Raw genomic sequence first — 17940 nt, 5'->3', positions numbered from 1 at the left:
GTTCTCTGGCATATACAGAAGCTGTGTGGAGCCACCTCGGGTACAGTGGTCAGAAGGTTAAATATTTATTATGATCTGGGGGCATGTGTAACCTCACCTTGTCTCACTTTACTGATTCAGAAGTATGTAGTGCCTGGATGATTGCTTACACAACATGAGCCTGACTTCGCCTACGCTATACAACACAAGCCTGACTTCGCCTTTAAAGACTCAACTTCATGTATTCATAACTTGCCTGGTTTCTAGAAGCTTGAGCCTAAATTTTCAAGAAATGTGATTGCATATGCACTCACAATTGTCTGATAAGCACCCATCAGCAGGTGACTTGCACATGCAAGATGGACAGGCACAAAAGTGAAAAATGCTCTTGAACTTGGGTCATTAGGTTTTATTCTACTGAGTGAGAACACAGCACTATTGTGAAGCAGATAGCCCAAGACTGAGTGCTTCTACCATCTCTTCCACCTCTGAACTGTATTGCTTTTATTGATAATGCAGGAATTACACTGATACTTCAGGCTTTGAAGGGAAGGTAGGGAAGACTCTTCTGGAAAGAGTATATCACTTGGGAGATGGATTTTCTTTCTGAAATTTCCTCTTTGTGGGGGAATGGACAAAGTGAGTGAAGATCAGGAGTTGTGGGGGAAAGGGAATTGCTTAATTCCTCCTAAAACTAAACACAGTGAGAAGAAAGTGGAATCTCCCAGGTATCTTTCAGGTGACCACGTCTGAAACTCTAGGCTATGCTCTCTCCCAGGAGGTCCCGCTGTTTGGACCATGAGTGTGAGAGTCAGGACTTGTTCTGACTCTTGATTTAATCTGTGACTGTGGCCAAGTCACTGAGCTTCTCTGTACTTCCACTTCAAGTTTAAAAGGGAGACAATATCTACCTCTTGGTCCATGTTGGGCTCCTTTGTCATGATCCTTGGATTAAATGCTCTATAGATGTCATGGGGAATCACATGCTTGGAGCTTTTAAATGAATCGGTACAAACTGTCCAATGTCTGAAAAGTTTGGTTTTGCCCTCACTGAGAGTAGCCTGAAAAATGAATTTTGTCACTTCTGGTTAACTGCCCCTCTAAGCTGAACTGTGAAATGCTAAAATGAATTCTCCTGGATTGAGTTGTCCTGAACCTGATGGAGTGCAAAAGCCTCTGATAGGGATGAGAGGGGCGAAGTAGGTGCATTCTTAGGGTTGACTGAAATCATGGTATCCTTGGCTAATGCAGGCATGCAAGGGCAGTGCACAGAGTCTCTCCAGTGGAAAAAATAACGTTGTTCCTCTTGAATCTTCTCCATGTCACTTGTTATTTCTGAGTAGCAGCGTATGGAATCCAGCCAAAACAATGAGATCTGTGCTGTTAAACTCCAAGTTGTTTCCCTTCCAAGTGTCTTGCTCTTTTTTTCTATGAAACAATACAGCTGGGACAATGCTGGCTAACTTACAGTGAGAGAGAGCTCCTCTTTCAAGAAACTAGTTTTCTTACCATGCTTGGTGTGGGAGGGGAATCATTCCCTAGGAAATTCATAAGGCTGCTAGATACAGTAAAAGCTTTATCTGGCATGTTGGGGGAGTGCTGGTAACTGGAATTTTTTTTTTTAAACTTAACGGAGAGGGTGCGGGGTTGGGGCATGGGAGGGGGGTGGGCTCTGGGAGGGAGTTTGAGTACAGGAGGGGGCTCAGGGAAGGGGGTTGGGGTACGGGAGGGGTTTTGGAGTGCTGGATCCAGGTGGTGCTCACCTCTGGCAGCTCCATGGAAGCAGCGACCTGTCCCTGCTGCTCCTAGGTGTGGCCAGTGGGAGCTATGGAGGCGGTGCCGGTGGGTGGAGGCAGTCCACAGAGCTGCCTGCTGCACCTCTACCTGGGAGACAGCAGGGAGAAGGTCACCGCTTCCAGGGAGCCACACAGAGCCAGATAGGGAACCTGCTGGCCCTGCGCCAACCGGACTATAAACCGAACTTTCTATGAAGATTAGAAATGCCAGGTTATAGAGCTTTCCTGTTGGTACAGGGCCAGATAACACAGCTTTTACTGTACTTACATTTCAACAGATTGGCTTAACTATAGCCCAGGCTCTTAGTGACCAAAAATTTACCGCTGTCTGGCTGCTGCTCATTGATCTATCCTGTGGGCATTGGACGCACTCTCCTTTCGAGCAGACAAATGACGGCTCACGACTGGCAGTTGACAGAGGTGAAGCTTTGGTTAGGCCATGGCAATTGAACTGCTTTCTAACCTTTAGAGGTGCTTCTTCTGTCTCAAAGTCAAGGCACCGTGGCAAGGAGGAGAGAACAGCTGCAGCAGCCATGCATGCTGTGACTAAAGAGAGGACTTTACTCTCACTTGGCTGCTAATTAGGCACTGAATTTCACTTCCCCATCCAACTGCTTAAAAGATGAAACAGGAACCCCCCCCCACCACCACTATCTAATTTCATCTAGAGCATGATGCATTTTTCAATATGCAAGTACTAAGATAAGTAGTCACAACCCCTGCAAGAACATCCCCATTACAATTGCACTTCTTGCCCATATCTCCAATTCTGTGGCTTTTAGTTTGTATCATGACTTTAATGTTTTCTCTCTCTCCTCTTGTGTTTTGGTTCTAGGCACTGTATGAGAGACTGATGATGATCACATTCATGAACAGTTCAGACAGTGAAGAGGAAGCCTGCAATGAGAGAACATCGCTGATATCAGCAGAGAGCCCCCCTGCAGCCTCCTACCAGGATGGGCTGCAAGCACCAGAAGCAGCAGAGACGCAGACGTACAGGGTAGGTCTGCAATGCGTCTAGAAAGAGAGAAAATGTGGTATGATGCCGTTGCTGCTCTGCTGAATAGATCACTTAGTGCCTTCCAGTGTATCCTAGAGTCGGTCAGGCCTCATTTCAGAGGTACTGCAGTGTGTGTATTTCTTAAATAACAGCAATAGTCACTTCTTTCCCTGTCTCTTCATGCCCCTCCCCTCCCAGTTGCTAGAGCTGTGAGTTTTAAGCATGATCTGATACTCGTGACTTTCCTGAGGGATGTTCTCTCTGGACCTTTAATTAAACAACAAGGAAGCTAAAACTAGCTGTCTGAGCTATTCTCCAGAGCTTCCTCAGTACTGGGCAAACAAAACAGATGTTAAATAGGATCTTATACAAGTAATAGTGAAGCAGCCATGTAATGCAAGGACAGGATTGCTGAGAGAACAGATTCAAATGGCTGGGCATCAGACTCTTCAGCTAGAATTTCCTTCAGTTCAAATTGTGTGCACTGCCCCCTCCCCATTTTAAATGTCTGCAGACTTATGCTTTACACTTTATTTAAAAAAAAAAAATCCAGTTCATAGCATGTCTGACGCAGGTGATGTTTGCATCGCTAGTCATAGGGCTTACATGCTCACTTCCATGTAGTGAGAGCTTTCTGCTATTTTATAGGGTGTTACTGTGTGTCACCAGGAAATGAGTGAATGCTTTGCATGGAAAATAAAAAGGGTCTTATGCATACTCTAACTTCTCTTTACAGAAGAGGCATACTGGTGGCAGTTGTAGCCCTAGTGATGCTGACAGCGGTAATTCTGACTCAGGACTTCCAGTAAGAGACATTGCTGTGGACAATAAGGAAGAGGAGGAACTGACCCTGAAATATGGAGCAAAGCATGTGATCATGCTCTTTGTGCCTGTCACGCTGTGTATGATTGTTGTCGTTGCCACCATAAAGTCAGTGCGCTTCTACACTGAGAAAAATGGGCAGTTGTAAGTAGGTTCCTAAAAGCAGCATGTGTGTGTGGCTGTGATCTCTTGCATTACAAACACATTCTTTGTCCATATATGTAGAGATGTGTGCACCCAGAGGCCTTCCACAATGGGATGAGAGAACCTTTACCCACTCAGTTAAAAACCTAACTCTGTAAACAGGCAAAGACTTCATTCTTTTGAACTGGGCTAAAGATACTAAGTTCAGCTGACGGGAATGGACCCTAATGTATCCGTTACAAACCAGTGGTGGGGACGGGGGGGAAGGGCACTGGAAGTTCAGAGTGTCATCTGGGTAGGACTTAAACTGATTTAACTCTGGCTACTTCAGAAATTGTGATGAGGCTGCTTCCCACTGTATTGTAAGAACTCAGGTTGGATTCCACCCCCCCACCCTTTTTTTTGTTTTGGGTTTGTTTTTTTTGTTTGTTTTTTAGGCACCAGCTGGCAGCAAATGTGACATAGCACACTCGGGTGGACGGAAAAGTGTGTCTCACTGCTGAACGATCTCTGTGGCTTTTAAAGACTTGTGTTAATAGGCACAGAGTTCCATCCAGCCCTCTTGACCAGGACCGTGACTGAGGGCATTCTTGGGGCTGGAGGATGTTTCATAAGGGGATTAAAAGGGGACTGGCATTTCCCTTGAATATAGCTGAAGGAAGCAATGTTAGGATGTGTGGAAAAACAAGAGAGACTAATACTCTAGAAATCAATGGTGCAATCTTAACCTTTATCACACAAAACGTACAGCAGAAACAGAAGGGTCCAGAGACAAGCAATAAAAATTACTAGTGGCCTGGAGAGACCTCCGTATGCAGAAAGAATGAAAAGTCTTTTAAATAAAGATGCTGAAGTTAATGGTCTCTTCCCTTATAAAAAGAAAAGGAGGACTTGTGGCACCTTAGAGAACAACAAATTTATTTGAGCATAAGCTTTCATGAGCATTGGATGCATGAAGTGAGCTGTAGCTCACGAAAGCTTATTCTCAAATAAATTTGTTGTTCTCTAAGGTGCCACAAGTACTCCTTTTCTTTTTGCGGATACAGACTAACGCGGCAGCTGCTCTGAAATCTTCCCTTATCGTGATTCATAGGGTTCTCTGCTGTGGGTGCTCTCTAAGCACACTCTGGGGATTAGGGCTGGGATTCCAGTGATCATGGGAGTCACACATGGACATTGGAGGACACAGTTTATCTTGGTGGCGGTGTAATAGCATAGTACGTACCTGTCTACTACGCTGCGTCTCTTTGCTTTGCAGGATCTACACCCCTTTTAGTGAAGATACACCTTCCGTGGGCCAGCGTCTCCTGAACTCCGTGCTGAATACCATCATAATGATCAGTGTTATCATCGTGATGACAGTGTTCCTAGTTGTGCTGTATAAATATCGTTGTTACAAGGTGAGGTATTTATGCTGGACAAAATAGAAGTCCTATAGTAATCAGTGAAGCATCCCAAACTAGTTTTGAGAGGACTTGTGTGTTGGTGAGAGACGTATGGGCATTGCATTAGTTCTTCTCCTAGATTTTACACAGAATAAGAATCTCCTTCTAGAGTAGCCATTACCAGCAATTATGGACTTTATTATCCTCTCTCTTCACAGCCAGTGGGCATTCACAGATAACTAACGTGAGGCTGGCTTTATTTTTTTTTTTTTTTTTTTTTTTTTAACGTGGGAGCTCATAGCTAGATGGGTTTTTTTTGTTTTTGTAGAGAGTAAACTAAAACCTAAAACCACACAGGCCCCATCTCCTGCACTCTTGTGTAACACCTGTGTGACTATGCAACAGCTGTCTGAGTTTTAGTCAGTTCTACACTGAACAGAGACTGCATTTTTTCTGTCTCCATTTCTTGCAGTTGGTTTTGAGATATGGTCAGTCTCTGGAATTTTTTAAGTACTTGAGAAAGTACACTTCCCACGTAACAGAGCTGTAAAAGTGCTCTGTCTAGGCTCCAAGTTAACCTGGAGCCTAATTTATTAAAACTTGTGGATTTTTCTACTCCCCCCCCCCCCCCCCCAGCTATCCTCTCCTATAAGTAAAAGGTCTGTGACTTTTTTTGTACTATAGTCTCCATTTTGGCTTGAATCCTGTAGCTTTGAGTGAAGAGGTTTCAGAGATTAAACTCTGTCCTGACTGATATTAGCAAATGAAGATGTTTTGATATAGCTACACTGTCCCATCAGTTTCCTCCTTTTCAAGAGTGTGAGACCAGCTTTCTGAGGAAGTGGATAGTTCCTGGCTGTGAGGATTGGTTGGAGTTGTCTATGGTGGGTGGGGTGGGGGGAGAAAGAAGAGTTGTTTGAGGAAAAGGCAAATTCAGTTCTTGTCTTGTGTAAAGTGGCAGCAGGCTGCCCAGGAAGAGATGTGAGATTTCATTTATGGGGTAAGCAGGAGGCTAGAAATTGTGTGTGTGTGAGAGAGTGTGAAACTTGAACACACTAGTAGCTGAATGTCTTCCCAGAGAATAGAGAGGGAGAAATCGATCAAAAACAGAACCCTGTGGGGACACCAGCAGGCTATGGGGGAGGAGGGGAACTTACTAAGAGGTCAGGTGTGGAGGCAGGACAATCTGAGCACAGTTGTGAAAGCCCAAGGAGGAAGTGATCAGCTGTGAAAGCAGAAGATAAGTTTATCAGGATAACTGCTGATAATAGGAGCTCTCCTCTGGCTTTGAGGAGCCAGTCATTGGTGATTTGAACCAGATAACCTACCTACCTACTGTATTTTCCACTCCATGCATCTGATGAAGTGGGTTCTAGCCCACGAAAGCTTATGCCCAAATAAATGTGTTTAGTCTCGAAGGTGCCTCAAGGACTCCTCATTGTTTTTATTGAACCAGGGAAGTTTCAGTGTTGTGGAGAGGTTGGAGGTCAGACTGCAGTGGATCCAAAAGGGAGTTGGTGGAGAGGAAGTCCAAAGCAGCAGGGTGCAGGCTCAAAGCTTGGAAAGAAAGATAAGAATAGAGAGAAGGTGAGGTAACTGGATAGCCCAGGGGGATCCCTCTCCCTTCTCTATGGCGTGTACAGTGTATTGAAGGAAAGAGGAAGACTGTCAAAGGCTGGCAACCTGTGGATGTCCCTGACCACACTGGTGCACGCAACAGTACACCATGAGGAAAAAGCTATCCAGCCATGTCAGTTACTCTCTTGTCTTTCCATTGAACAGTTTATCCATGGTTGGCTGATTCTTTCATCACTGATGCTGCTGTTCCTTTTCACCTACATCTATCTAGGGTAAGTGCAAACATTCTGCTTGTACTGTAGTAATTGAAGAATTCATTAAACCCTTGTGTTTGCAGTAGACAGTAAAACTTTACTAATTTGTACCAAGAAAAACAATGGTCTCTCCGTCTCTCAGCAAAGACTGAAGAGTACTTGTAGTGAGGCTGCCTGTTGTTCAGACTTCATTGTCTTTACAAAATGTGCTACGGTCCATCAGCTAGCATGCTGACAAAATATTGTCAAGCAAACTAAGCCTCAGTGGACAGTAAAAACTATGACAGGTTTCAGAGTAGCAGCTGTGTTAGTCTGTATCCGCAAAAAGAAAAGGAGTACTTGTGGCACCTTAGAAACTAACCAATTTATTTGAGCATAAGCTTTCATGAGCTACAGCTCACTTCATCGGATGCATTCAGGGAAAATACAGTAGCTCACGAAAGCTTATGCTCAAATAAATTGGTTAGTTTCTAAGGTGCCACAAGTACTCCTCTTTCTTTTTTTAGTAAAAACTATGGTTGCCTTATCTTTGCTTTTTAAAAATGGTTTATTTTGCTAATTTGCAACAGGTCTCCCAGTCATTAGTGTGAAGTGCTGAGGTTCTGATGTACCCTCCCCCAGAAGGCTCCCTGTTTGGAGAGGGTGCTGTCACTGAAGTTTGCCACTTGAATAGTGAGCTCTCAAAATGGGCTGTTGGTGCAGTAGTGGTACCTGAGAGCTGGGCCTGAGAGGTTGTTGTTGTTTGTTTTTGGTGGTTTTTTTCCCTGATGTGGGGTGTGGGGGATACTCTGACTTGAGAGTGTGCCTTATTTTACTCTCTAACCACATCTCTGCAAATTTTTCTTTCCCCTTAACTTCAGTGCTGGGTCACACCTCACATCTAGCTTGCTAATGATATATTTATTTTGTCTTGAAAATTGTACCTTGCACAGGGCATTTCTCATTTGCCATCTCTACTAAATGCTGTCCACACTGCTGCATTCTTATTTTCAGCTATGTCTGGAAATTTTGCTCACCTGAGTGAGCAATCCAGTCTTTGGTGTGTCTCGCTATCCACCCCAAAGTGTAAGGCAATGCAGTACTTGTGTGCTATCTAGTGTCCACCCTACTGCCATAAAACTATAGAGAACTGGAAGCAGCCATTGTCTGCAAGGCAAGTGGGCAATTAGTGATGAGGAAGCAATGATGGCACCTTCTGCTGTGGGTGAGAGCAATGAGTTTGTGGAACTGTTGCTGCTTCCAGCTGGGCCGTGTGATTACCCATCAGCCCACACTTGACAGCATGGCCTTCAGTTTCTGAGTGGCCAGCTATGGCCCTGTAGAGGAGTCTGATGCTGGGAATGGGGAGACTCATCTTACCAATCTCTCACAGCCCTTCTCTTGGGCAAGTGGAATTTTTTAATTCAGGACCTGACCTGCTTCATCTTAGTCAGGCCTGAGATATGCCTGTCTGACTAGTGCCATGAAGGTGTCTTGCCTGTCAGCTGCATATTACTTAGCTAAATCACCTTTTGGTTTTGTTCTGCAGCGAAGTGCTGAAGACCTACAATGTGGCTATGGATTACCCCACCTTGTTCTTTGTCATCTGGAATTTTGGAGCTGTTGGGATGATTTGTATCCACTGGAAGGGTCCCTTGCACCTCCAGCAGGCCTATCTCATTATGATCAGTGCGCTGATGGCATTGGTTTTCATTAAATATCTACCCGAATGGTCAGCGTGGGTCATTCTAGGAGCCATTTCCATTTATGGTAAAAAAGGCTTGGATGTGACTGTTATAATGTGTCTTTAACTAACATGCAGAACCTGTGCAGGAGGAATGACTGAATTTATGAAACTCCTTGGTGTGGGCAGTGGGCTTTACCAGGAGTAACCTGGCAGTAATACAAAACTCATTAGCTTGTTATTGGGAAATCCCAGATTTTGGCATTAAGTAAAGTGTGGCTGTACCTGCAGAACTGGGGGAAACTTACCCCAGGTGACATTCTAAATGGTTTGGAGCTTTGAAGAGGTTAAGGTGGCTCACAGGAATGAAATGTACAAGTGACATGAACTATATAAAAGACAAAATAATAAGGGTCTTGAACCAATGGATCTTGAAACGTGAATAAAACTATCTGATCCTGTACACCTCAAGTACACTATAGTCTCATTTTAAGGAAATGAAGGCCTGTCTGAGGCCACTTATGTTAGCATGCTGAAAAATCTTATAACATTGAACTGGGAGACTGTATTTCAGCAAAGGGGATCTTCAAGCAGAGACTAATTATGAGATGGTGTTATGGTAATCTTACCAACTTTACATCATGACTGTTGTGCGTGAAATATCTCTAGATGCCATTTTGAAGAGAGATGGGGGGCGGGGGGTGGAAATGTACAGAACATGTGGCTTGAGATTGGAGACTCTGGCCCTTTTCTCTTCACAGATCTGATCGCTGTGCTGTGTCCCAGAGGGCCACTGAGAATGCTGGTAGAAACTGCACAGGAGAGAAATGAACCTATATTTCCTGCACTAATATATTCTTGTGAGTAATCACTTCTAGATTTGAATGCTAATGTTTTAACTGGATTTATATCCATTCCAAGCTTATAGCCACACTGTACCAATGAGCAGCATTTTTCTTAGCTCCTTGCTCTCAAAACTAGTATTTATAAAGGTGTTGGCTAGTTCAAGTTAACTAGTGGTCAACTAACTAAAACTACAGTATGGCCACAAACCTTAGTCTAGACATACCCTTAGAAATCCAGTTGTTTAAATGCTGATTTACCAGTTTTTATCACTTTAAATAACATTGGCATATGTGTTGTGTGGGTTATAGTCAACATCTTTCAAGATAGGAATCAGCCTATTGTGGTATTAAACACAAGCTATGTCAGAAGAACATTAAAGCTGCAAAGTCAAGCACTCCTATTTAGGAAATGTCAAAATAAAGGGTTCAGAGGTTACCTGTGTACTTTGCATTATGTAGCACTTCCTATGTTCAAAGCACACATCCCATTGACTTCAGTTGCAGTTATGAGTGCTCAGCACTTCTGCAAATCCGACTGTAGGGGTCTCAAGTTGGGCATGCAGAAAATGAGGAATATACCATTTAGCTTTTCACAGGTGGTCACTTGGTTTTAAGTGACTTGCCCAGCATGCTGCAGGCACTCTGTGGCAAAGGCACGGATAGAATCCAATTCTACAGGGCAGCATTCAGCTGCCTGAATCATGATATTGTCCTTTCTCTTCCTGCAATCCCCTCCCTCATTCACCACACACCTTCTAACTCTGCAACAAATGAAGCAGGGGTCCTTTGACAACAGGCTCTTCCACTACACAAACCTTGATTCATCGTTGGTGCAAGTCCATCTTGTGCACTGAATGAAGCAGGGGTCCAACAGGTAAAAAGTGATTATGTAATTAAAGACCATATGATGTATATGCACAAGAGGGTTATGCTGTAAGGTGCTGAAGCATGCCCACTGTGCACACAATATGCAGAGACTTTAGCTGCTAAATTGTAAGAAGTCTTCACTGAGCATGTGCAAGCCAAGATTTTTTCAAAAGCTTAAAACTGGGCCAAAATTGGGCAGATGTTCACATGAACAGCAAAATTCACCTCCTTAACACACAGGCTACCCTCTGCTAAATTTCAAGTTCATGCTCCAAAGCACGGTGGTACTAGAACTTCTCTCAAAGGTCACCAGATTTTTTTTATTTTTTTTATTTATTTTTTTTAATATGAGCGAATAACATTTTTTCTTAGCCTCATCTTGTGAACAGCTACAGTCTTTTGGTTGATGCGTTCCAAAAAAAATTTCAACAATAGGCATGTGCCCAGTGTGGAAAATTCAGCTCAAGCTGTAAAGTTTGGTAACGTTTATAAGCAACTGAAAGCAGGGAGTTATGGGAGATGTCAGGCAACCTTTGTAATAGGTGGTGCTACCAATCCCACTTAGAAGATTTCTGCCTTAAAAGGTGGTATGCATGAGAACCAATGTCTCCCTCACAGAATCAGAAGTTCTAGAGAGAAACTTAAATCATCTGATTTGCACTAATATTTTAGCAGGTGACCACTGGACACAAAGGAAACCCATTTATGCCTGTGTTGATCCCTGTATACATCTCTGAACTGGTATCTTTAAGGGTATGGTCTTATATTATTAGCCAGTACAGGGCAATAGCTCTTAAAATAGTCTCCCAGCTACCTTCTTCTTTGTCATGTCCAACGCCTTAGAGAAATTTGGCCCGCATGCCCCAGATGTTGCATTGATATGACCACACCCATGCCTAAGAAACCTGTGTGCAACAGTCCTGACAGCAGAATTACTCTGTAGCATTCCTACAGTCAGCCTCTGTGCTTTTTCTGTCTTGTGTGGGTAAATCTCTACCATTAGCACACTGGTATTTGAGCACCTTTCAGTAGTGCATTAAGCAACATCTGTCACATGGCTGGTTCTTTCTCATCCTCCCTCCAGGGGGAGAATTGCAGGTGCAGTGTAGCTTCTTGTTGGTTGTTACCCACTTTCATGCGGAAGCGGAGGGTAACTTTTTATTGGTGCAGTGTTTTCCCCTGCTCCCCCATTTTTAAAATATATTCTTCAGAAAAGGCACAATTACTTCAAAGGGCTTAGGACCTGTGCTGTTTAATGGTCTCACACCTTAACTAAGACATTAAACCCATGCTGTGGGGTTTTTCTTTAGGTATGGGGATTTTCTTTATCTCTTATTAGCCTACCCAGATTTCCTGGGCTGACAAACCTCTTACCAGGTTCCACCCTAAAAGGGAAGTGAAATGCTTATGTTAATAAATCCCTAAGATAGGGGGCTTATTATGAGAGCAGTGATGCTATGGCTGGTACCACAGTAACATTGCTGCAGAAGTTATCTGACTGGCACTGAATGTATGAGCATCCTGTATCTAAAGAGGTTCATCAGTCTGGCAGGTGGAAATTGACATAGGCTAATATAGCTGCTCTTTTAAGCCTTTTTCTGGTTCATCCTGCTGCCATGGAGTGATTTGGAAAGGACTCCTTTGGGATGTTTTGCCTTTTTTTTTTTTTTTTTTTTTTTTTTTTTTTTAAGCAAGGCTTCTGTTATGCTGGGGGAGTGAGAGAGGCAGGGGGAAAGGTCTGGATAAAGTCGGACTCTCAGCACAGCTAATAAATCAAGAACTTCTTCCGTTTGGAGAAGGAAAAAACACAGAAAACAGTAACTCAACAAAAAGTTTTGCCTGACATCCGTGTTTCCGTTGTAAGCCCACAGTCCGTGGAGGCTTCCTTGCCGCAACTGAGCCTCGAATGGAATCTGTCTTTATATTTGCCTTGGCACTCTCAGAAACCATAAAGAAACCAGAGTCCTAGTGCACATCTCAAGTAAACTTCTGCTTCTTTTCTGATCTTAAAAAGGTCCCTGCCTTCCTTATTTTAGGGAACCATCTCAAAAGTAAACCCCAAACCAGCCGCTGGCTGGCTGCCCTTGGATATTCCCACTTACCTCCCAGGAGGCTCCCAACATCCCCCTTACAGAAAAACAAGAGGGAAGGGGTGGCCAATCAGAAATAAACAGAAAAACCTCTTGCCACCGTAGGTAAGTGGGTTGCAGCATTCTCTCATTACCAAAGAATGTTACAGAAAACCTACCACTATCCCTCCCTTAGTGGCACTATTTCCTGGGCCACCTCTTTCCTTTAGCAGATCAAGTGAAGGAGATGAGGATCTGCGGCCTTAGCTTTCTGAGAGCCATAGAAAACAAAATGGCTTCCTTGCATGCAATAACTTGTGGTCTGAGTACTGATACCTGTAATATGCTGCCTCCTATCTTGCTAAGTAAATGACTAGGTGTCAAGGTTTACCCTTCCCTTTATATTTATGACACGCCCCCCAAATCTCAGCTAGGGTGAAACACTGGCTGGGATTTCTTCCTGGAGCTCTAGGAAAACAGAGTTAATAAGACACATGCATCTCTAAATATACTACCAAGTATATAAAGACTAACAATATTTTCCACATCTCAAGGACGATTTTAACCAGTTGATTCTGGGAAACTTTCACGTGAGAGTGCATCAGCCACTTTGTTAGAAGCTCCTGAGATGTGTTGGATGTCGAAATCAAAATCTTGGAGAGCTAAACTCCACCGAAGAAGTTTTTTGTTAGTTTCTTTGACGGTGTGAAGCCACTTCAGTGCAGCATGGTCGGTTTGCAGGTGGAAACGCCGTCCCCAAACATATGGGCGTAGCTTTTCCAGAGCGTAGACAATGGCGTAACATTCTTTTTCAGTGATTGACCAGTTGCTTTCCCTTTCAGACAGTTTTTTGCTGAGAAACACTACAGGGTGGAATTCTTGATCAGGTCCTTTCTGCATTAAAACTGCTCCCACACCACGCTCGGACGCATCTGTGGTTACTAGGAACTGTTTGTCAAAGTCTGGGGCCCTTAGTACAGGGTCAGACATGAGTGTCGCTTTAAGCTTGTTAAAGGCCTTCTGACACTTTTCAGTCCACTGCACAGCATTTGGCTGTTTCTTTTTGGTTAGGTCTGTCAGTGGGGCGGCGATTTGGCTGTAGTGCAGTACAAATCGTCTGTAATAACCGGCCAAGCCTAAAAAGGATTGAACCTGTTTCTTTGACTTTGGGACAGGCCACTTTTGGATAGCATCCACTTTGGCCTGTAGGGGGCTGATAGTTCCTTGACCCACCTGGTGTCCAAGGTAAGTCACTCTGTTTAGGCCTATTTGACACTTCTTAGCCTTAACAGTTAGTCCTGCCTCCCTTATGCGCTCAAGGACTTTTTGTAGATGTTCCAGGTGGTCTGCCCAGGAATCCGAAAATATGGCCACATCGTCAAGGTAGGCGACTGCATATTCTCCTAATCCCGCTAGGAGACCATCTACAAGTCTTTGGAAGGTGGCGGGTGCATTTCACAGCCCGAAAGGGAGTACATTAAATTCATACAGCCCGAGATGTGTGGTGAAGGCTGACCTTTCCTTGGCAGATTCATCTAGCGGTACCTGCCAGTACCCCTTGGTTAAGTCCAAGGTAGAGATGAACTGGGCCCGTCCCAGTTTCTCTAATAGTTCATCTGTGCGTGGCATTGGATAGTTGTCTGGGCGAGTTACAGCATTTAGCTTACGGTAGTCCACGCAAAAACGTATTTCCCCATCTGGTTTGGGAACTAGAACCACTGGAGATGCCCATGCACTTTCAGAGGGGCGGATTACACCCATCTGTAACATATCCTGGATCTCCCGTTCTATAGCAGTTTTAGCTTGAGGAGACACTCGGTAAGGTTGGACTCTAATTGGGCGAGCATTACCTGTGTCAATGGAGTGATATGCCCGTTCAGTCAGTCCTGGGGTGGCTGAGAACGTTGGCGCGTAGCTAGTGCACAGCTCCTGGATCTGCTGTCGCTGCATACGCCCAAGGGTCATGGAGAGGTTCACCTCTTCCACACCACCAGCACATTTCCCTTCGTAGTAGACACCTTCAGGCCACTCAGCGTAGTCTCCTCCCTGGGCTGTAAACTGACAAACCTTTAATTCTCTGGAATAAAAGGTCTTTAGAGAATTAATATGGTACACCTTAGGCTTTCGGTTGGAGGTGGGGAATGCTATGAGATAATTAACAGCTCCCAGGCGCTCCTGGACCGTGAACGGCCCTTCCCACGATGCTTCCATTTTATGGGCCTGGAGCGCCTTTAAGACCATGACCTGGTCCCCTACTTTGAAGGAACGCTCTCTGGCATGTTTATCATACCAGGCTTTTTGCTCTTTTTGAGCATCCTGTAAGTTTTCTTTAGCAAGGGCTAAAGAGGTTCGGAGGGTGTTTTGTAGGTTGGTTACAAAGTCCAGAATGTTAGTTCCTGGTGAAGGTGTAAATCCCTCCCATTGCTGCTTCACCAACTGCAATGGCCCCTTAACCTCACGGCCATATACAAGTTCAAATGGGGAAAACCCTAAACTGGGGTGTGGTACAGCTCTGTAGGCAAAGAGCAACTGCTGCAACACTAGGTCCCAATCATTGGAGTGCTCATTTACGAATTTACGTATCATGGCCCCCAAAGTTCCATTAAACTTCTCCACCATGCCATTTGTTTGATGGTGGTAAGGAGTGGCAACCAAGTGATTTACCCCATGAGCTTCCCAAAGGTTTTTCATAGTTCCTGCCAGGAAATTAGTCCCTGCATCTGTGAGGATGTCGGAGGGCCAACCTACCCTGGCAAAAATGTCTGCTAGTGCCTGGCACACACTGTTAGCCCTGGTGTTGCTTAGAGCTACTGCTTCCGGCCATCAGGTGGCAAAATCCATGAAAGTCAGTATGTACTGCTTTCCTCTGGGTGTCTTTTTCGGAAAAGGACCCAGAAGATCCACAGCTACTCGCTGAAATGGAACTTCAATGATGGGGAGTGGCTGGAGAGGGGCTTTGACCTGGTCTTGGGGCTTTCCCACTCTTTGGCACACCTCACAAGACTGGACATAGGTAGAAACATCCTTGCCCATTCCCTCCCAGTGGAATGACCCCCCCAAACGGTCTTTGGTCCTGTTCACCCCAGCATGGCCACTAGGGTGATCATGGGCTAAGCTCAAGAGCTTGGCCCGGTATTTAGTTGGAACTACCAACTGTCTCTGAGGATGCCAGTCTTCCTGGTGTCCACCAGAAAGAGTTTCCTTGTATAAAAGTCCTCTTTCTACAACAAACCTGGATCGATTAGAAGAGCTGAGAGGCGGTGGGTTGCTCCGTGCCGCCGTCCAAGCTCTCTGGAGGCTTTCATCTGCTTCCTGTTCGGTCTGGAACTGTTCCCTCGATGCTGGAGACATCAGTTCCTCATTGGATTGTGGACCTAGGCTTGGTCCCTCTGGAAGCGATATAGGGGATGGAGCTGTTTCTGTTGACTGTGAACCGCTCTCCGCTGGTGCACTATGTTGGGGTTCAGGCTCCGGCTGAGCCTCTTGTGTCGGGTTATCGGCTGCTGCCAGTTCAGGGTCGGTGGGGCCCTCTGGTGTTGAGGTTGCAAGTACTGGATTCAGTGCTGGCAATGGGTCTGGTGTTGGTTGTTCGGCTGGTTCCAGTTCTGGGACTGGTTCCGTCTGGGTCTCTGGGACTGGATCCACTACTGCTGTTGCAGACATTGGTCTGGGGTCCGGGTCCATCACCTCTGACCAGGTCCTGATAGAAGTTTTCGGAACAGAGCTAGGCCTCACGGCTTGTTTAGCCTGGCTGCGGGTGACCGTTCCCACCCTCTTGGCCTGCTTCACATGATTGGCCAAGTCTTCCCCCAACAGCATGGGGATGGGATAATCATCATAGACTGCAAAAGTCCACGTTCCTGACCAGCCCTTGTACTGGACAGGCAACTTGGCTGTAGGCAAATCGAAAGAGTTGGACTTGAAGGGTTGAATCGTCACTTGGATCTCTGGGTTGATTAAATTGGGGTCCACTAAGGAAGCATGGATAGCTGACACTTGTGCTCCGGTGTCCCTCCACGCGGTGACCTTCTTCCCGCCCACACTCACAGTTTCCCTCCGCTCCAAGGGTATCTGGGAGGTATCTGGGCCTGTGGACCTCTGGTGTGATTCCGGTGCAATGAACTGTAATCTGTTGGGGTTCTTGGGGCAGTTGGCCTTTACATGCCCCAGCTCGTTACATTTAAAACATCGTCCAGCTGATGGGTCACTGGGGCGAGGAGGGTTGCTGGAGAACGGGGTGGTGGGACGATAAGGGGTCTGGAGGGTTCTTTGGGAGGTAGGTGGGGCTTTGGGCGGCCCCCGGTAATAGGGTGTGGTCTGGGGTTGTCCCTTCTGGTCTCCGCTCCAACTGCGACCAGTTTTTTTCTTCTCTGCCACCTCCACCCATCTGGCTCCAATCTCTCCTGCCTCGATTACAGTTTTGGGCTTCCCATCTAGGATGTATCTTTCTATTTCCTCAGGAACACCCTCTAAGAACTGTTCCATTTGCATTAGGAAGGGCAAATTTACTGGAGATTCAACACTTGCTCCGGATATCCAGGCATCCCAATGTTTCACAATGTGGTAGGCATGTCGGGTAAATGACACGTCTGGTTTCCACCTTAGGGCTCTGAACCTCCGACGAGACTGCTCGGGTGTTATCCCCATTCTGACTCTCGCCTTGGATTTAAACAGTTCATACTTGTTCATGTGTTCTTTAGGCATTTCAGCTGCCACCTCAGCTAAGGGTCCACTGAGCTGCGGCCTCAGCTCTACCATGTATTGGTCAGTAGAGATGTTGTACCCAAGGCAGGCCCTTTCGAAGTTTTCTAAGAAGGCCTCAGTATCATCACCTGCCTTGTAGGTGGGGAACTTTCTGGGATGGGGAGTGGTACCTGGAGAAGGATTGCTAGGGTTTGTTGGTATATTCTGCTGAGCCTTTACCTTCTCCATCTCCAGTGCATGCTTCCTCTCTTTTTCCTTCTCCTCCTCCACATGCTTCCTTGCCTCCATTTCCCTCCTGTGGGCAGCCTCCTGTACCTCCTTTTCCAGCCGCATGAGTTCTATCTGTCTTTCATGTTTCTTTTGTTTTTCCTCAGCCTGAAATCTGGCTAATTCCATCTTTTGTTGTGCTGTGGATTCTGTCATCCTAACCTCTCTGTTTTTAACTAACTTTACACCCGAGGTTTAGAAATAAACAAACAAAACTTGGCTGTAAAATTTTGCTGTGCTGGAATAGAATACCTATTCTCTGATAGTGATTGTCAGCCTACAGAAAAAGACAATTCCCTTGTCTCTGCTCTGGGCCCAAATCAAAGCAAAAACTTCCAACTACTTTGAAACCTGTTTACCCAGCCCAAAGAAAAACCAAGTTTCCTTTTTAAACTTGTGCTCCTTGTAAAAAATCAAAATCCAAAAAAAAAAAAACCCCTGCCACTTTTGTCTCCAGGCAAATGGGTAGAACACCCCCCCTTCTATTTACTTTTAGGGGAAAAAAAAAACTCTGGGTTGGAAGACTGTGAATTTCCCTGCAGGAGTTAAGTACCCTGCCTCCAGGCA

General features: G+C 45.3%; 1 protein-coding gene across 3 annotated transcripts in view; it reads left to right on the top strand.

The window, feature by feature from the left end:
- PSEN2 (presenilin 2) overlaps positions 1-17940 on the top strand; it is a 39439-nt gene that overhangs the window by 6488 nt on the left and 15011 nt on the right. Inside the window, exons 1-7 of one of the 3 annotated variants that reach the window (XM_074949157.1) lie at positions 2084-2195; positions 2611-2775; positions 3512-3741; positions 5000-5141; positions 6909-6976; positions 8487-8707; positions 9383-9481. In XM_074949157.1, the coding sequence (XP_074805258.1) occupies positions 2166-2195; positions 2611-2775; positions 3512-3741; positions 5000-5141; positions 6909-6976; positions 8487-8707; positions 9383-9481 (955 nt within the window). In that variant the 5' untranslated portion in view covers positions 2084-2165. Of the gene's footprint in view, positions 1-2083; positions 2196-2610; positions 2776-3511; positions 3742-4999; positions 5142-6908; positions 6977-8486; positions 8708-9382; positions 9482-17940 lie in introns of those variants that run through there. The other 2 variants (XM_074949155.1, XM_074949156.1) reach the window with 2 other exon arrangements.

Source organism: Natator depressus, chromosome 3 (assembly GCF_965152275.1).
Source record: "Natator depressus isolate rNatDep1 chromosome 3, rNatDep2.hap1, whole genome shotgun sequence".
NCBI lineage: Eukaryota > Metazoa > Chordata > Testudines > Cheloniidae > Natator > Natator depressus.
This window is presented reverse-complemented; position numbering and strand designations above follow the sequence as displayed.